General features: G+C 41.2%; 1 protein-coding gene across 2 annotated transcripts in view; it reads left to right on the forward strand.

The window, feature by feature from the left end:
- The window catches only part of TEC (tec protein tyrosine kinase), a gene marked incomplete at both ends in the record, with an annotated part of 31,062 nt that extends 11,862 nt beyond the window's left edge, over positions 1-19,200 (forward strand). The window contains 16 exons of one of the 2 annotated variants that reach the window (XM_081999379.1): positions 3,868-3,969; positions 4,955-5,036; positions 6,232-6,360; positions 7,800-7,840; positions 8,307-8,488; positions 9,412-9,477; positions 11,241-11,295; positions 11,406-11,485; positions 12,041-12,174; positions 13,427-13,501; positions 14,263-14,434; positions 14,599-14,815; positions 15,369-15,433; positions 16,515-16,633; positions 16,970-17,127; positions 19,123-19,200. In XM_081999379.1, coding sequence (XP_081855505.1) covers positions 3,868-3,969; positions 4,955-5,036; positions 6,232-6,360; positions 7,800-7,840; positions 8,307-8,488; positions 9,412-9,477; positions 11,241-11,295; positions 11,406-11,485; positions 12,041-12,174; positions 13,427-13,501; positions 14,263-14,434; positions 14,599-14,815; positions 15,369-15,433; positions 16,515-16,633; positions 16,970-17,127; positions 19,123-19,200 — 1,755 coding nt within the window. Of the gene's footprint in view, positions 1-3,867; positions 3,970-4,954; positions 5,037-6,231; positions 6,361-7,799; positions 7,841-8,268; positions 8,489-9,411; positions 9,478-11,240; positions 11,296-11,405; positions 11,486-12,040; positions 12,175-13,426; positions 13,502-14,262; positions 14,435-14,598; positions 14,816-15,368; positions 15,434-16,514; positions 16,634-16,969; positions 17,128-19,122 lie in introns of both variants that reach the window. The other variant, XM_081999378.1, reaches the window with a different exon arrangement.
- Between the last annotated feature and the right edge of the window lie 1,174 nt (positions 19,201-20,374).

A 20,374-nucleotide genomic window follows, 5' to 3' on the forward strand; every position in this document is an offset into this window, starting at 1 on the left:
GAGCTGTTTGATTGTATACTTGGCTGTTAGGTATTTCTTGTCTTCCTGTATTCAAAGATATCTTTTAAAAGGGATTGTGTAATTATATATTTGTTTCATATTAGGCAATATAGGTCTAGTGTTATAACTTCCTGATATTACTGATACTACTATGCTAAATAATAGGAATAGCTTATTCTTTTTGCATTGCATGTAAATAAGACATATTGCCTGGACTGGCCATCCTCATTGTGAACAAGGAGCAGGGCTTCTAAAACTGTAAATTCAAGTTTTTGAAGTATAGGTGAGTATGAAGTACATACAGCATTTTGAGAAGCTTTGTAGAGTTAGTTTCTGTAAACTCACTTCCCTTTTGTTATTTTCAGCAAGCAGATAAATTTTGAAAAACAACAACAAACAACCTTTAGTGTGACTTTGAAGCATGTATTTTTATTTATTTGTCATCCTTATTGGGATGTAGTATTTTTATACTTTTATTAATGTTCTAACCATGTTTCCTTCTATAGGCCTCCCTCTAGAGGCATATGTCTATCTTCAGAAAAGGGGTGGACCAACCTTGATAGGTCCCTTGCGTTCACTGGCCTGTGATTTTTTTTTTTTAAATTCCTCCCCTCCCCCCCAATCCTCTGTGAATACTTGTGTCCAATTCAGTCAGGATGCATGAATGTGTTGGTGAAATACTACTATTTCTACAGTGAATATAACCTTTTTCTTCTATGTTAGACACCTTCCACCTCCAAAAACCACTGTGAAAATTGTCCCTCTATGCCTCCTATGGTTTGACATCGCACAATTAGCCGTTGTACTAATCTTGTCTCTTTGCAGCAGAGATCACTTGTTGGAAAGTGGGTGGATTTCTCACGGCTGGCTCATGCCTTCACCTCTACTTCCCAACTACTTTGGATTCCCAGCCATTTGGATTGCAGAGTAAATGCAACACAGTGATGGTCTGCAAGATGTCCCATTATAAAGGGAAATCATTTAAGTAGGGAGGGGAGAGAAATTGCAGTGGTCTTGTTAGCATTTTTCTTGAGTCATTCTTTCCTGCTCCCGTGGCCCTTGGCTTAATAGTGAGAAATGCTGAGCTAAAACACAGCTGCACACCTGACAACTTGAAGCCTGCTGGCCATTAATAACTGTTTCTGATGCAATCGGAAACATGTCTGGAGCAGTAGACTTGTATTTAATTTCACATATATAAGTGGTTTTTTTTAAGCTGTGAAGCATGCAAAAATAGAAGAATCTTCTCTGGCATTAGGTTTAATTTGCTGGATTGAGTTGCAAGGCAGGTCACCTTTGAGTTGGCTTAATTTAGCATGTCACAGTGAAGCAAAGTGAGCCAGCTTAAATCATGAACATGTATAAAGGGATGATTACTAGAATGATGTGCTGTGTATCAGGAGGTTTACTTTATTTTTTTCTCCAAAAATGTTAGTTGATCATCTTGTTGGATTCCTGTCCTTTGTCCTCCTGGCAGATGAGTGCTCCTTTCAAGTGAGCACTCACTGAATGCCAGAATTGGCATGAAAACCTCTGAGTCTTGGAGGAGAGGCAGGTTTAGAGAAAGTAATGAAGCCTGTTCCTCCAAGGAATTTCTGTTATTCTGGCTAAAAAACCCAATGCATATCACCTCTTTCTGTCCCCTGAGTTACCCAGCAGATGGGATCCAAGCAATACGAGTACTGCACTGGACACAGAAAGCTGGGCAGATATGTTAAAGAAGAAACGCTTGCCACTTCTGTATGTTGTTGTACAGGAGAAAAGAGCTGGAGAGGTGTCTTCAACGCAGCTGTGTGGAGTGTTGAATTCTGTGCTTCATGAAAAAACACCTCTTGTTCGGATCCTTCTGCCCTGCATTGGCTGATCTGGCAGCCCTGAAGCTGCCAGGCCTGCCGCGCCGTGACAAGGAGAGGGAGAAGCAATACTTGCTGCTGCGCCAAGTGTTGTAGAATTCAGTAACTCATTTTTCGGCATTTGCATGGATGTATGTTTTACTTTGAGCAGTCAAAGTTCAGGAACGGGGATGCTGTAAAATAAGCGGAAGACTTGAAATTTTTTTTTTTATCAAAAATCCAAGGTTGCATACTTGGTGCAAGCTATTCTTCAGCATGACATGATACAGCTTTGTAGTACAGCTCCTGGTAATGTTTATGATTTGACTTTTTTTAATCTGTCATTAAAATGCCTGATCCTTCCCCCCAGTTTTAAAAAGTGCCTTATTTGGGCTTCTTTGGGTTGTTGGTTTTTCTGATGTTAAATAACATTTACAGCTTTATCTGAACTTAGTTCCTGTCATTCTTCCTGATGCTGACCGTGACGTGCATGAATTCTTCATGCATGTTTTCTCTGCCTGCTTTCTGTCTGCTTTCTTCATAACAATATACAGAAGAGACAGAGTACTAAATGTGTTTTAAATGCTGACAAAACTTCCATGTTTTCCATGGACAGTAACAATTGTGTTTCTAGGGTGGTGGAATCGTGACAGCTGTATTAGAAGTTGCTCTCCGCTTCTGTTTATAAGACTGTGTTTTCAGTTGCTTATGGTTGTGGCAGACTTGTGCTATTTGGGCTGAAATTTCCATCCTCAGCAGAGAAGAGGGCAGCTGAGTAAGGATTAGAGTATCTCAAATAGTTCAGTAATTACTAATTATTTCCACATTGTGTGAACAGTGTCTGTTTTTCATAAGCTGCGCTCTAGACTGAATGTGGTGGATGTGCTTGGCAAATCAAAATTTTTGATGTGGATTAATTCGGGACCGGCCATGAGCTGCTCCCGCTTTTGTTTTGTTCTGGATTCCAGTAGAAACTTCCTCTGCTATTAGAGTTGGCTCTCCCAAAAGTGAGAGGTAGCCTTATAGTCTCTGTAGATTCATCATCACTTTGCATTCAGAAAGTGTATTGTTCATGTGTTTCCTTCTGCCACATGTGCTGGGCTTTCATTTTTAGCCTCTTCTGCTTCAGGTAAAGGAAAACCGTTTTGAACAATTCCTTCAGAAACAGCCGTCTTAAATAGGTCGTCTTGTGTGCAGACTTCACTGTTATTCCCTACTGCTTTGACATGTAGACTAAAGCCCAGTACATACTACCTCCAGGTATGGGCTGTTCTTCCAAGGAGCCTCCTCTCCGGAGTGTTGAACTACACTGTATTTCCATGCATTGTTACTTTGGGCAGCACCTGCTGAGCACTGCGGGCATTCCTTTCCTTCTTTAAAATCTTTGTAATGATCAGTTTAGGTGAGCCAAATCTTCTCAGATGTCTATGCTTTTGACCTTGCATCTTCAGGGCTTCTGCTAGCCTTGGTCAGAGAAGTTCCCTCAACACAGACACCAGCTTGGCCCCGGGGATGGGTTTCACCCTTATCTTCTGCTTCCTGCCTCAGCAGGAACTTGTGTTCCCTGAGCAGCGTCCCAGTTTCTCTGGAGATTTGCTGAAACACGGCAGTAGCCACAAAATGGAAGGAGCACTTCAGCAGCAGAGTGAGGGAGCAGATGATATGATGCATTGGCACCTATTTTCCTCGTGGATTTTAATCATAACTTAAAATTAGCAAGGGGGAAGCCTTCCTTCATCTGTACCGAAGTTATTTTTTTTGTAAAGAAGAGTAGATTAAACCCATGATTACAACTGAAATACAGAAATATTTATATAGAAATAAGTGGTACTTTTTACTAAGCAATTGTACTGTACTTTGCACTTTCACCAGTGTGGGTCTTTACACCCTCTCTCTCTCATTTTTCAAATGACTTCTGCAGTTAAAGCAACATCAATATCATAAGTGGAAAAGAAAGCAAGAAGTCTCTGCCGGATAAAAAAGAGAATTAAATAAATTGTTATATTTGACATAATTTTTTGTTTTTTTCTTATAGAAAAAGTACAGAAAGGGATCTGTGGATATTTCAAGGATTAAATGTGTAGAAGTTGTAAAAAGTGATGGTATTATTCCCTGTCAAAATAAATATCCATTTCAGGTATGTTCCTTTTATATAAAACATAAATTGTCATGTTCTTTTCAACAGTGCCAAGCCATTTGTATGTAACTTGCTTGAAATTATTGTCACTTCTAAATACTGAGCCCGTTCTCTGGCTCTCTGGGGCTGTGCCAGAGGTGGTTCAGGTTCAGTGATTAAAAACCGTCCCCAGCAAGCTCTTCTCCCCCTGCAGTCCCTTCCTTTTGGGAGTTGTATCTCATATATTTGTTCTCTTTCTTTTCCCCACCCTTTCTGCTTGCGTTTTGCCTGGAAAGTGCCTTGTCCTGGTCTTCCCCCAAAATGGGTTAACTGGCAGCCCATTTTCCCTGTCTTCATTCTTTCATGTTCAATTTTATTACCATTACATTATGCAAGAAAATCAAGATAAATTGTTGCATTTTCTTCCATTGTGAACTGAATGGAAATAAACATGGAGTGCTTAGAGGGGAAGAAGAAATGTTGCGATATGACGGGTTGGATGCTTACGATAGAGGCAACTGTTGGAGTGATGGTGAAGCCCACTGCCTCAGCAGGGACTCTGGCCCCTTTCTCCCAGGGCAATACTTGCTTTCCACCAACACAAGCAGTAAAGAAAAAGAAGTCAGGAATCACCCCAGAGCAGTACAGAACCACAAGGAGTTGTGAAATGGCTGGGAACAAAGGATGTCTGATTATGAAATAGGTTTAGCAGTTAAATTGAACTGTTTCTAGAAAACACATGGTGAAGAATGAACAAAGCAAAGTGTGAAGGAAATGTTTGAAGGAATGCTTTCAAGATAATATGCTATTACAAAATCCTTCCGTATTCTGCTGAAAGCACCATGTGTGAATAGTAAACCTGAAAAACCTTCTCCCCGTTTCTGCATTTTTGTGGCTAAGGGTACTAGCATTGCCAAATGTAACAATCATTTGTCTTATTCTTTTTCCTGAGGAATAAATAAATGAATATTACCAGGTGAATGTCTGTATTTATCCCCTCTTCCAGGTTGTATATGATGCCAACACACTTTATATTTTTGCACCGAGTGCACAAAGCCGGGATCAGTGGGTGAGGAATCTGAAAGAAGGTAATGGAAATTGCTCCTACTTAACACCTGACATGATTAGGTACCTTTACTTGAGCTGTCTGGCTGGAGTGGAGTTAACTTGGTGCTGTGTTTTGCATTTGTGGCCAAAACAGTGTTGAAAACGCAGCAGCCTGTTAGCTGTTGCTGAGCGGTGCTGGCGCAGCGGGGAGGCTTTGCCTTTTTCCCCACTCCGTTCCCCCAGAGAGGAGGCTGGGGGAGCTGGGACAGCTGGCCTGGCCAAAGGCATATTCCAGGCTGTATAACGCCATGCTTGGCAATAAAAACTGAGGTAGAGGAAGATGGGGATTGGAGGTTTTTGGCTTCCGTATTGGCCATTGCTCAGAGACTAGCTGGGCATTGGTCTGCTTTGGTGGGAGATAGGGAGCGATTGCCTTTAAATCACTCTGTGGTTTCTTTGTTTGTTTTTTCTTCTTTCTTTTGGTTATTAAACTCTCTTTATCTCAAGCCACAAGTTTTCCCCTCTTGCTCTTTCTGTTCTCTCCCCTGTCCTGAGTGAGGGGAGTGGGTGAGTGGCTGTGTGGGTGTTTCCTGCTGGCTGGTGTCAACCCACAACAAGATAGAAGAATAAAATGGTAGAGCTTGTGTTGCATACACCCACAGACTTTTATTTTTATTGGGCCAGCTCATTGTTTGCATACATGTAGCTAGACAATATTGTGGGACTTAAACCGATGTAAAATGACAGGAGCCATCTCCACTGAGATGCGATCTGATTAAGGCTGTCATAGTGAGTAAAGATCTTCTTCCACCAAAAAAACTCTTAATACTTTCTGCCACCAACAAATGCTCACATTACTTGCACGTGCTCTGTAAAGTAATAAGAAATAATTCCTGGGCTGAGGACCAACAGGGCAATAACTAACCTCTGAAACTCAGCAAGCCCATAAGAGGGGGGTAAGGAGCCTTTCAGACCAAACGCGGGTGTTGTGCCATGGCATAAAGACAAATGTCAGCTGTCTTTCCTTCCACAACACTAATTGTACTATCCTAAAAATGTCCTCTACAAATCATTGTATTACCCCTTGTAAACTTGCAAGAAGGTCCCTAAGAGAAGCAATGCTGAAGTAAGGAAAAAAAATTAAGATTATGCTTCATGTCAAAGATACTGTAATATTTATTAAATATGTCCCTCTTCCAGATTTAAAAATCTTTCCATATATGCTCTTTCTTGTAGAAATAAAGAACAACAGCAATATAATGGTAAAATATCATCCTAAATTTTGGACAGAAGGAATTTATCAGTGTTGCAGACAGACAGAAAAATTAGCTCCTGGATGTGAAAAATATAATCTTTTTGAAAACAGTAAGTATGTATGTTTTCATAGGAAGTTGTTTTGGCATGTTCTTTCTTCTATGATCCTGTCATCACACCTGAGTGCCCTAGACATCAGGCAAATTTATAAAGCAGAGTGAATCATTGATACTGTGCCTAAAGTAAATCAAAACGTTTATTTAATTTCCAAACATTTTGTTAAAAATATAAAAGCCAGTAACTTGTCCTCTCAAAAATGTTTAGAAACAGCTGAAAGGAATCACTGAGGCTGCTGAATTTATTTTTCACTTGGCTTGTTTTTCCCATCTGAAACTTACTTGACCAAGTGTTAACCTCACACTGAGGATAAAACCTGATGGTGAAAAAGATTCAGCTAGAAATCCTTGCCAGCTCTTCAGTTTTAAGTAAATAACTTCTACGTACCCTTATAAAAGAATAACGACTGTGTTGCATTCGGTATTACCACACCAGTGTAAAAATGATACAAGAGGGCTTAATGTATTTGCAGACACGGGGGTGAATTTTCTTAGAGGTTTGTAAACATCCGTACGCTGAACCTGGATGAACCGTGGCTTCCGTAGGCACGTGCATCTTCCAGCGTCCAAATCCCAGGTTCCACTTGTTCAGCAGCAGATGCTGTAGCATGCAGAGATGTGCAAGTGTGACCCTCACTGAAATACCGTTCTACATAAAAATACAGTAATTTAGTCCTTGATTTAAGGAAAAATCCCATAGTAGGAAAAGAAATTGAGCCATTGCTTACCTCCCGGTGAAATCAGCAGTGCACGATGGTTTCTTACATCTCGGGGCCTTAAATGGGAACATTAAGGACCTGTGGATTTAATTGCATTAAAAGACTTGAAGAATAAACAGTGGCTTGCGGTCAGCCTTGTTCGTCATGAAGATTTAAAACCTGACATATAGCTCAGCCTTTTAAGTGGGGCAAAAAGCAGCACGGGAGAAAAAAATCTTCTTGGAACTCAGAGAAGTAATAAAAAATTACATACAACATTTATGCCTTTAGTGAAGCAAGAGTCAGGGGGAGTATTATTTTTTTTTTTTAGAAGAGCAGATGTTGATAGGAACAGACTTTTAGTTATCATGGTGACAAGAACACTGCTTCCTTTTTATACAACTGTTTTTATCTCTCTCTCTTTTGTTTTCATATATTTCTGCATCTGAGGACTGGTTCCAGGATTTCTGCATGGCATGCTCAGGTGTGGCACAGATATTGCCAAATCCTGTGGTGAATGTAGCCTGCCACCTGATTTAGGATTTTTTTTGCAAGAATATTTAGTCAGCATTTTCCTAATGACTAACTGGAGCTGCCTATTCTTTCTGACTTACTAAACTATCCGGAAGGCTCGTTAAGATATTAAAACCTTATCTGAAATGTAAACCTTTTATTCAGTTTTTAAATTTATAGCTAAATGGATAGACACAGATCCTTTCCTATGCTCTGCTTCTAGGTGTAATGAGATTGCCCTCTCCAGTGCCAGAAAAAAGTGCGGTAGGTAGCATCTTTAAAATATTGAATAGGTAATCGCTGGGTTTTGAGATGGTGTTTAGATTTCCTGTGATTCTTTCCCCATCCTGCAGCAAAGGTCTCTTTCTGTAGATGTCAATGGGCATCACGCTCTGTCTCAAGCCCAGGCTGGAGAAAATCCCACTGAAATTTAGGGTCACCTCTTAGCTGTCCCTGTGCTGCTGGTGGGAGAGGCGACCGCTGGTTGAAAAGCCAAGGCCAGCTAGTGCTGCCCTTTTGCCGGCAGCTGCGGCGTGAGCCGGCCCCATGGGGACCACCCGCGTCGATCATCCTCCACCTGCCCCAGCGGCCTCGCTGGGCCACCAGCAGCTCCTGGGGCAACCCAGAACTAGCCCAGCTTTTGCCTCCGGGATGCTCAGCTGGTTTGCGCTGGTGTCGGGGTCGGGACACAGGGGAGCGGGGTGAACTGATAACGTTGGGTTGCTTTCAGCGAAGGCCTCCGCCACCAGCTCCTCCAGTTGAAGAAAATGGCAACGAAGAGGAGGAGATAGTGGTAGCAATGTATGACTTCGAGCCTACAGAACATCATGATTTAAGATTAGAGAAAGGTGAAGAATATACGGTGATTGAGAAGAATGACATTCACTGGTGGAAAGCGAGAGACAGATATGGGTAAACACAAGTTCCTCCTTTTTTGTTATAAAGTTCATAAGGCTGTTTCCCTGTTGTAGCAGTTCAGATTTACTGTGTATAAACAAATAACCGTATTAGACCCCTCTTTGGACCCCAGCCTTGAAATCTCATCTGTATCTTTCCCCTCTGCCCACCAGAAACCAATTTTAAAAAGTGCGGTTCTTAATGGCTAGTGGGCCCTGAGTGCAAAGACTGTTGCAGCACTGGAAGCTTTTCCAGTTGTGGTTTCTGTCAGGCTTTATGGTTTCCCAATTAACACAGCAGCCAGCCTGCACAGCCTGGCCAGGCTGGTGCAGTACGCCCGCTTCCCTGGGGAACGGCTCATTAGGGAGCAATATGGCTAACGCTCAGCTCGGCAGGCTCCGACTCCCAGACTTGAATAATCGTCGTGTTATTTAATAGCTGGATCATTAGGGCCACTCTTTGAATGAGCTGAGGGTTGCAGTGCGATGCCTTAATGACTACAGCTTTACATTCCCTGGATTAAAATTTTTCCCTGTGGTTTTAAAGGTGAAAGTTTCCATACTTCAGTATTTATCAGGTCCCTGTAGCAATGTCAGGAGTAATTGCGAGTTATCGGGCATGGCAGGCTCCAGACATATTTCCAGTGACTGACTGGGACTTGTGAGCACAGAAGTGACAGAGCAGCAGGGAGTTACTCTTCTTCACGCCTTCTGCTGGTTTTCTTGGACACTTCTGCCCGTGTCACTTCTCTGAGGCGCACTGAAAGTTAATTCGGAGATGCTGATGGGGAAAATCAGTTTCTGTATAATCAGCAGTAGAGTGGGTGGGTCAGTAATAAATAAATTACAGCGAGGGACCTCTGGTAATCAGCAGAATGAAACACCGTCTTCTAGGCATGCAATTTTAAATGTCTTCACTCATATTACATATTTTTTTAGAAAACAAGGTTATATTCCAAGCAACTACGTAACAGGAAAGAAGTCCAACAACCTCGATCAATATGAGTAAGTGAATATTTGAATTAAAATCTGGAAGTTCATAAAATGAAACCAATGCTTTAAGAATGACAATGTATTTTTAAAGTTTTGAAAGCAATTATTTACATATGGTAGCAATTATCTCAGAGATGAAACTTAAATATTTGAAACAGGCATATGTTTGTTCTGATTCTCCTCATTGATTTTGCTGTGATTTATAATGTAGAGTCAGGTCAGTGAGATGGCTATCAGGCATGTAGTTTTTAGGCTATCGCTATTAAAGCAAAAAAAACGCTCCTTCCAATTCTCTGCTAGACAAAGGGAAACTTTAAAGGAAATTTACCCATTATAAGTGTACTGAATGTTGTTTTTAATATTAAAGTGACATGTCTATCCAAAGTGTGAGCCAGTAAGATAATAGAGTAGAAAACAGTGGAAATCAGAGTAAACATAACAGATCTGAGATTTTGGAAGGCAGCTTTAATTTTCAAGAAGAGATGTCACTCTGTGCACTTTAAGCTTCAGTGTATGCGTATAACTTCACAACTATAAAAGTATAGCTTTTTAAAAAAAATGCTTCTGCCAGTTGATGTTTAATTATGGAGTACTTACTTAAGAACACCGTGATAAAATTTAACACTGTAGTCTCCAAGCCTGTTGTTCTTGATATTCAAATTTCAGTACAGCATCAACTGTCGTGCCTGAGAGCTTAAGACATATTTCATGACTTTTAGGCAAAACGGAGCGGTAGGTACGTACGCTAACGTGTACTACCATGTGAGTAGCTCCAGAACTCTCCTCTCAGCCACATATGGCTCCTACGGCTGTGTTTTGACAGAAGGTAGAAAGTAGTCTGGGGATTTTGCCCTCAGCTTTGCCTGAGGGACTTGTTCTTTGTTGCTTTCACATCTCAGAGGCTCTTGCTAAGAGCCCTGCCCCACTCTGGGCCGGGCCACGGGGCTGGCAGAAAGGGAAGGAAGGAACTGGGCTGCCTTATCGGGTCCAGCCACTCTGTGCCTTACCACCTCGGGGCCGTAATTCTGCGTCACTGCGCAGCCCAGGGAGCGTTGCTCCAGGTCATCTACCAAGGGCGAGAAACCACCATCTCCGGAACGGCGGAACTTGATTAGGGGCTGCTGTGCCACTTCCCTGCTCGGCTACCGCCGCGACGGCATGGCTCAAAACGATTGTACCGCGCCGTTTGCGAGCTGCGCGTTTTTCCTCTTTATACTGTTGGCTGCAGGTGGCTGAAATGTCGGTGCTTCTGTGGCTGCGTTATCCTGCCCGTGCAGCGCAGAGCTCGGGGAGGTGCAACCATGACATTTAATTCACTTTCAACCTCCCCTTTCGTGGGTGGGTCCTCCCCGGAGAACGAGAACCACGGAGTTAGTGGATGAAATGCCCGTCTAGCAGCCAGCGCTGTGGGTGGCTTGACCGGCCTGCGGGCAGCTGCTTCTCCGGGGCTGCCAGCCAGCCCGCCCTCGGGCTGCTGTTCAGGGCCGCTACCGCCAGCGGCCCGCGCGGGCTCGAGAAGCGTTTCTGCTGCAAAATTAGTTCAATTACCCGAACTTCATCGGCTTCTGTGGGGTCTCGCTGGATTTGTTTCAGGGAGTTTTTGTGGGATAACTGCACAGTGTCATAGAGACTGATTTTTGTAGGTTAACGAAGGTTCAATTCTTGACTTTCGCTTATGCTAAATGTATTGGATCTGTAGCTTTGTAATGCTTCGTAAGCGTTTTATGTAAATCGCGCACCTTGGAGGAGTTTTGGTTACTGATGTTGTGTTGCAGGTGGTACAGCAGAAACCTGAACAGAAGCAAGGCAGAGCAGCTCCTCAGAAACGAGGTGAGCGCAGCACCTCGTGCTGGTTTTGGCGTGCGCAAGTCACAGAACGAGTAGGAGAGGCATGCGACTTAAACCGCTTGTACAAAACTGTCGATGTGCTTGTGTTCTAGGATAAAGAAGGTGGTTTTGTGGTGAGAGACTCAAGTCAGCCTGGCCTATATACAGTTTCCCTTTATACAAAATTTGGAGGGTGAGTTTCTGTGGCTGCTCTGCACACCATGTCTCGTCCGAATCCATTTGTGTCCGTATCCAAACCCGTGGGGCTGGGGGAAAGCCCGGGAGAGAGCTCAACAAAGTAATGAGGGCTGCTGTGATAGGAAAGACGGGTGACTCAAATGACCTTCTCGACTCCATGGTTGGATCACGTTCGGTTTAATCCACCATAGAGCTGAACCTCCACCCAAGGAAAGAGGTCTTGCTCCCTGACCCCATTTGGTCTCCCCTCCTGCCAGCCCAAGTGTTTGCATCTGCATGCGTCAGGCTGGACTGGGGAGCTTGCCAGGCTGAAAACTAATCGTTTATGGGTTAATCTTCAACTTGATCTGAGGCAAGTCACCAGCACTTGGGATCTTTGACGCTCAAGCTGTTCCTGAGGTGTGTGACACTGAGCACCTGCGCTGGCCCTGTCGGTTTCCTTTTCCTAGTCGATGTGCTCCTTTTAAAAACTTCACAACAAATAACATTGTATTATTCCTAATTGTTGTTATTATTATTGTCATTGTTATTATTGCTGTTATTCTTCCAGAGAAGGTTCATCAGGAATAAGACACTACCATATAAAAGAAACAGTGACGTCACCGAAGCAGTACTACCTCGCAGAAAAACATCTCTTTAACTCCATTCCAGAAATAATTGAGTATCACAAACATAACGCAGCAGGTAGATGAGCTGGACTTCTTCTGTCACTGAGAGTTAACTTGAAAAGGAGTGTGAGGTGTTTTATGGTTTTAATGAAAGTTTTTTTGGTTTTTATAGATACTTCTTTTTCAGGGAAGGCATGAGATGCTACACTCACTTTTTTTCCAATGTAGGCAATAATTTGAATGGTTTTGTGTAAATATATATGTATAAAAATATATAACTATGTTACCATCCCCAGAGTAACAAAGTAGCTGTATCGAGTCAGGAAAAATCATTCATTTAGCTCCACGCGGTGTCACCATCAGCTGCCGGTAACCCACAGCAGATGGATGGGGATGGAATACTCTCCAGGCGCTAGCTTTTTACCTGCGAGTCACCACTGCTTAAAATGATCTCACCTTCCCATATAGCCAACAGATGAGGTGAACGGTAATGTGGTGTTCGGGGAAATCCCTAGAGATGAGTCTTTGTAAAGGTTAGACACTTCAGATCTCTAGCTGATGGGTGATGTTGGTGCCCACCCACTTTACGATGGGATGGGGGAGAATTTAGGAATCAGATTCAAGGCACAAATCCTAATATGCTATATTTTTTTTCAAGTCCAGTCTGTGCCTACATTTCTCTCATGAGCTATATATTCCAGACGTTTATATCAAACTCGGATGACCCAGCTTTTCCTGAAGATATTCTGGAAAATGCCTTTCTGGAAAATATGCTTCAGAAACATAACCCTGCTTTTGATTTATTATAACTGATTTTATTACTCATTTTTAATTGCTTCATTCCTTTTGTCATATCAAGTTCTGACAAAAAGATTCTGACAAAATTTTAGGAGAATACTCAGCTAGCATGCAGCATTTATTTTGTATATATAAAATCTTCGTGTGAAACTGGTGGGATTTATATGCGTGAAACAGAAATGATCAAAAGTAACGTTGTGAGTTTTAGATAATTGTTCTGATCTGATTTGTGAAAGGGGTCCTCAGCCTTTATTGGTGCCAGTAAAGCCCAAATACGTATGCATGTATCTATATCCACCTCTCACCAGTAAAGAAGATGCAACAATTAGATGCAGTGAGTGCTCCTGTGTATTTCTTGTAGTCACTTTGAATAGTCAACACAATGCAATAGTGGAAAATACGATCAAAGCTGTAGGTAACGATAAGCTTATTGTTAATCAGTGTTGAAGTTTGCAGTGAACAAGTGGCTGATTTGCTGCCTGGCATGATTTCAGAAATAAACTATCTCTTGAAATGTCATTGAACCTCAGGTCTCGTTACCAGGCTGCGTTACCCAGTGACCCCGAAGAAGACAACGGCACCACCAACAGCAGGATTCAGCTATGGTAATTGTGTTTTATATTTTCTGATGATAATCTTTTCTAATGATTTTATGTGTGTTGAGATGCTACAATATTTTCAAAGGACCTCATTTTGTGCTGTGATCAGCTATACTAACTGACGCGGGTCCAAGCTGTGCCTTGGAGACTCTTGCTTGGAGTATCGGCATGCAATGGCGTCACAGCTGGTGGTAGGCGTGTGGGGCAAGGGCACGGTGGGGAGAGGTAGAACGTGTCGCCAGTGCTCCAGGGGAATTCAGCGTCTTCCTCCACACTTTTTTGAAGAGACACCTTAAGCTCTGCCTGATTAAAGAGCTGCGCCTTTGGCTCCGTCGTAAGCCTCCAGACTTCTGACTCACCCTTTGATCCCTGTGGAGGGCTTGCTTTTTTTTTATACAAATTTGGAATAACCTGATTTAAGCATGGCACATCAGGTGATGTGAGCAGCCGCTACGCATTGGCACAACTTTCTATGATGGCAGCTTGTTGAAATCAAGTCTGATAATATCAATGTAGTTACTGGCCTCAGGAAAGTTTGAGTTTTGCCTTCTGTGTTGGTCAGGAGCTGCTTAAAGGTCATGTCTACCTAAAAGCTTGTTTTGTGAGGTATAGAAGTGTTCAGTTTTCAAGTAAATTCCAAGACACTTTCTCCCGAAATTCCCTAATTTGCTCGTAATTCAGTTTCCCTTTCCGCTTCCTTATCACTTACAAGGCCAATAGGTTCCTTAGTACAGGAGTCACGGGCTCTCACTAGTTCTGTTTTACAGAGAAATGGGAAATCAATCCCTCGGAACTGACGTTCATGAGAGAACTGGGGAGCGGTCTGTTCGGTGTCGTGCGCCTTGGGAAATGGAGGGCACAGTATAAAGTGGCCATCAAGGCAATTCGGGAAGGTGCGATGTATGAAGAGGATTTCATTGAAGAAGCTAAAGTAATGATGTGAGTTGTGTGCGTGGCACTTTTATTGCTCGTTCTAGGCCTGTGTTGCTGTACACTGATTATAAAAAAAACACTTGGGGCAGGTGGTATTTTTGCAGTTCTGTGGGGTGGAAAGCTAGCGCTGGGAGGAGGAAGTAATAATGACACAATCTCAATCTTTTCAGGAAGCTGACGCATCCTAAATTAGTTCAGCTATATGGTGTGTGCACACAACAGAGACCTATTTACATCGTGACAGAGTTCATGGAGCATGGCTGCCTTCTCAATTACCTGAGACAAAAAAGGGGAGTTTTGAGTAAAGACATCCTGCTCACAATGTGCCAAGATGTATGTGAAGGGATGGAGTACCTGGAGAGAAACAGCTTTATCCACAGAGACCTGGTAACATCCCATTAGGCAATACACTCTCTTTAAAATTTTTTATTTTTGAACTTACCTCTTCCCTTTTGAAACAGCCTGTTTGTAAATGACTGCTTTTGTTCTTGCAGAAAATTTTAAGGAGTTTAAGTTGGCTCTTGAGGTTCGAAGTGACTCTCTAAAGCTGCCCCATGTAGAAAAACATGAGCGGTTTCTCTCCCCTGAGAAAATGGAATAAAATATCCCTGAAATGTTTATAAAGAGTTGATAGCTATTTGCAGTGACATGACAGCATATCTCTGTTCTGTACTGGTGCCATTTTCACCACTCATTAATCCCTTGAGATGACAATTTTTTCTGATGAATTTTTACAAAATGGTTTAGTTGTCAAAGCAAGTACTCCCAAGAACAAATGGACATGTACTTTTTATTCCAGAGCATAATGAGAATACACCACTGAACTTGGGAAACTGGTGAACTTGCTAATCAATGAGAACAAAGTCGTTGTTAGACCGTTGTAATTTTGTCTGCAAGAGACTGCAAGTTTTTCATCCAGCTCTAACCTTTCCCTTTGCAGGCTGCCAGGAACTGCTTAGTGAGTGATGCAGGAGTGGTCAAAGTGTCAGATTTTGGAATGACAAGGTATGGCTGAGTGTGCAAACACATTTGTGTGGATTTGGAAAAAAAATCACCTACTTAGTCATAAGGCAACACGCACGCAGCAAAATTACGGACAAAAATGGTCTTTTTTTGACCTCTCTGGGGAACATCCTTTAGTTAATTTTTTTTTTTTTCCCCAATGCCTTTAAAGATTGTTCATTCTGTGGTCATCTGTCTATTTCCTTACTCATTTTAATGCTGGAAAATCAAAACTAGGCAGTTTTTACTCTAGAGAAGTGAGTGTGTCTAGCGCTTACCATGAGAGGCCTGGCTTTGAACTGACTCTCTGGTCTGCCTGGTCTTCTAGTGGCAACTTTCTGTAGCATCTGTGAAAATCTTACAAATTTTAATCTTGTAGTGATGCAGGAGGCATATTAGAGCTTGTGTCTCGGGCAGCAGAGCTCATGCTGTAGAGATAATAGTTGTTAACTTGTATTTTGGTAAATAAATGATAGAAAGAGGCTGTTCAGTGAGTTTGGGATACTCTTGGGATAGATGGTTCAGAGTTGCATCTCACTAGCCAAAGTGCTGAGAGGTGCAGAGACCTGGAGAGGGGTTAATTTCCTGCCCTTGTTAGCATCCATGGGTGTTACATTGGGTGGGTGATGCGTGTGCGAGGCGTGGGGTGGGGAGCAGCACCTACATGAAAGGTGTTAAAGCACCATGGTTTGACCATGCTCCTTTTGGCTTTTGCCACCTTTCTGTGCTACCGAGCTTGCATGTCCCCTGACGTCTAAATTCAGACTGGCCAGTGAGAAACAGTGAGAAATTTATGCTTTTGCATCATTTTCTCTCTTAATACAGACATTTAACTCACAGGTGGCCTAGACCTGTTTTGTATAGCTAATAATCACAGAAGCCGACTCTGAGGCCATCAGAAAAATGAACTGGTCTTGTCTGAAATCTTAGTACTGCTCCAGGGAAGCTGTGTGAAGCTAACAGTCATGGCCATTAGGTGGCAATATGAGCTTTTAATATTCAAATCCAAATATAAATTATAATTTGCAGGCTTGGAGGCTGACTGAAGGATACAATGCTTTTTTTTTTCTCCCCCTTGTTTTAGGTATGTCCTTGATGATCAATACACAAGCTCCTCAGGGGCTAAATTTCCTGTGAAATGGTGCCCCCCAGAAGTTTTTAATTACAGCCGATTCAGCAGCAAGTCAGATGTCTGGTCATTTGGTAAGACATTCATCAATGAAAGAAAGCAGTATTTTTACATTTTATCAATAGCAATTAAGCTCCAGTTATTGAGGAGGATTCAGACAGCTCAGAGAAACCATTTGCCACGGTTTTATGCTTGCATAAAGTTCCACGGAGACCTTTAGAACTGTTATTTATTAAAACCCATGCTACTAGAATAAGATGTGTTCAGAGATGACATGTGAATGTTTTCTAGAATATGGATCTCAAACTACTTATCTGCCAGAAATCCTGAGCCCAGTGCTCAAAATAGACATATATATTTTAATAATTTATTGCTTATTTTCGTAATGTTTATTTTCTTTTTTTTTTTAGGTGTTTTAATGTGGGAAGTATTTACGGAAGGAAAAATGCCCTTTGAAAAAAGCTCCAACTATGAAGTGGTAACAATGGTTAGCCAAGGGCATCGCTTGTATCGGCCCAAACTAGCCTGTAAGCAGGTGTATGAAATGATGATGATGTGCTGGCAGGAGGTATATACTTTTTTTTTTGATCTTTGAATTGAAAAAAGGTCAGTCTAGCAATAAGAGTTGATCTCTCTTGCAGCATTCTGACTGTATCCAGCTCTCTCAGCTGTTCACGTGTTTATTGCAAAGACAAAGATCTCCCCCTGTTTTGCAACTGAACTAGAGATGTGATAAGAAACTGTGAAATAAATGGACTGTCGGATTAAGTATGCAAAGGCATTTAGTAACAAAGTAAAATAATTGCTAAATCTGTGCTGGTCACGATTATATCTGTGTACAGATACTGCTAGCAAAAAATATTCAGTCAAGAATGGTCCAGAGGTGGAGATCCTGACTTTATATTGCCTCAGTTTATTAATTGTTAAAGAAACATGCCAGAATGACCGAACGTATTTTTAAAGGAATATTTCACTACCTGGTTATAAATTATATAGGAAATACAGATTAACTTGCAGTTGAATCTAAATACAAATCCTAAGGTTTTTATAAAGAAAAATAAAAATACGCTGTAATATTAATCATCCTGATCCAGAAGGATACTGACTCTACAATTTTCAGAGGTCAAAGGGGTAGCAAACCCAAGTTTAAAACTTTATCAACTAAATCAGTATAAAACAGTTTTTCTAGTATTAAATCAGAAAGTCCCTAAGAGAATAGGTGCATTTAGTAAGAAGCCTCTAATTTTGAGAGAGCAATCGAGGAAACCAAGAGTGGAAAGAGCTACATGATTTATTTCTAGTTAGTCTTTGCCAAAAAGGGTTCTGGGGAAAAACTGCTCTTGTCCAGTAATAAAGATGACATACTGTCTGACGCTTGTCTTTGGGGAGAAGGTGCTGGAACAGAGAGCGATTAGTCATCAAACCAGCTGGCAGAGATCTAAAATTTACAAACCAGTTGGTTTGTGCAGCAGAAAATATGGTTAAAACAACAGTGGGGGGCTGTAGAATGACAAACAATGTCTGCAGTTCAAAAAAATCTATTCCCAGGAGCCAGGAAACTACAGGTCATTAAATTTTTTTTGTACTTGGTAACCTGATTGAAATGGCCATTAAAACAGAATAATAACTTACCTGGAAGATAATAAGTTATTTGTTAATGCTCTTTGAATATTAATATATGTTTATAGGATTTATATTAACATCAATGAATTGATTAAAAATTTATTGATTTCACCAGCGGTTATTAACAATAAAATCCAAGCAGTCATCACGTGGGAGAGAAAGAACCTTTGCAAATCACAAATGGGACACAAGTAATAGCAAGTTTCTGTCAATCTTTGTCACAAAATATGATTAACTGCAGGTACCTTAGTCCTCATTTAACAAATTTATTAATGATTTGTAGAGGGAAGTGAATACTGAGGCTTCAAAATTCAGCAGTTGATACAAATCTAAAGAGGCTGATAAATGGAGGAAAAGAGCAAGTTACCCAGACATTCAGAAGATGCGAAATTAACTGTGGTGGCAAGGTCAGCGAAGAGACTACCTCAGTGTATAGCCATAATTAAATAAAACAGGATCTTATGATACATAAGGAAATCTGCGGAAAACAGAGTAGATGAAGGATGCAGTTGCGTAAGTCTGTGACGCAGTCTCATTTTGGAGTCCAGAAAATAACGTTGAAGTAAAAGAGGCTTCAGAGAATGACACGCAAAATTCTTAGGAGCATGAACAACTTGCATAAAAATGATAGAGGCAATTCATTGGAGGAGGTGGGGATGGGGAAGAAAAATGAAAAAAAGTAGTACTATGCAAAATAATGAATTATATGAAGAGCATAGTCCAGCAACACCTATTTATGCTTTTTCAAAGCTTAAAAGAGGTCATCTTTACTGAGATTAAGCGACACATCCAAAATCCGCACAAGGAAATATTTTTGCATGTCACATCTAATGGAAGGGTAAATTCATTGCCACGGAATGATGTCAAGACCAATAATTTATCAAAGTCAAGACAACTTTATTGCTTTCTGATCACAGCTGTGCATGCTTCTTATTTTTAGAAACCAGAGGGGCGCCCGACTTTTGAAGACTTGCTTCACACAATCATTGACATTGCAGAGGGTGAAGATACTTTCTGAAAAAAGACAAAAGCAGCACAAGTACAGGGAAGAAGCCACTTTGCAGAGATGTGGCTTCACCATTTCTTTTTAAAAGCTTAATCCTGTAAGCTGCTGGATGCTGCTAAACAGTATGGGGAACCTGTAACAGCTGATCCACTCCAGCATAAGGAGAGTTTTACATGACGTTGGGAAATGAGCACAGTATCTTCAGCAATATTAGCAGTCTCTTTATTTTCTCTGAAAAGTCAGCATTGCAAAAGCTGTCAAGTTGAATGTGGCCCAAGCCCAGGAGCCTAATTTGCATTTAGTGGGTTGGGTTCATGTACATACAGTCCATGTTTCTGAGTTTCACACAGGCAGTAGTGTTAGTAGTGATTTGCATGCTTAAAAGTTGAAGGTGTCTATAAATGGCTATTTACTGACATTGAAAAGTTTCCAGAGATTCTCCAGAAACATTAGTTTTCTCGGTTGATGGGTGTTTGACACATCAAGAACACAAAATGTGCCTCTCTGATATGCACATAGTAGGTTGCTAAGAGCACAGTCTTCAGTTTAGTGCAGCAAAGCTTTTTGCGTGTTACACAACTGAGCTGTGATATGCCTCAAGCCATTCTAGGCTGTTTGGACAACCAGAGACCTCCCACGGCTAGTCTTGATGTTACTCATGAAAAGTAAGTCCAAGATTCATCACAGCTGGCTGTTGGAGTACCATAGTACCTTGTTTTGGGTTAATTATAAAATAATTTATATGCTGTATGTATTGTAAATATATAAAATCCATGCATTTATTTATAAAGTGTGTTTTCCTCTTGAAATGTGCAAGCACAAGTTTGTCCTACGTTCACTTACACAGCTTGATACATGAGGTTGTAAATGAAAGAAAGTAAACTCTCAAGTGTGTTTATGGAGGGCTCCTCTTTCTGTCTGTCATCTGTATGTACAATGATCTAACTTTTATGTTCTTAGCAGAAAATGTCATACTATATGTTTATGTAAATAAACTGAATGTTAACTAATGTGTTGCAAATAACTTACTGTCAGTGCATCATAATCCAAACTCATTGTTCATGTGAATATAGTGCTATATATATATATACACACGGATTATTGCGTGTGTGTACATACTCCATACTAAATATATATAGTGGTATGAATATATATTTAAATGAATTTGGCAATAATGAGATGTTCG

This window comes from Phaethon aethereus (assembly GCF_964289735.1).
Source record: "Phaethon aethereus genome assembly, chromosome: 4".
Taxonomy (NCBI): domain Eukaryota; kingdom Metazoa; phylum Chordata; class Aves; order Phaethontiformes; family Phaethontidae; genus Phaethon; species Phaethon aethereus.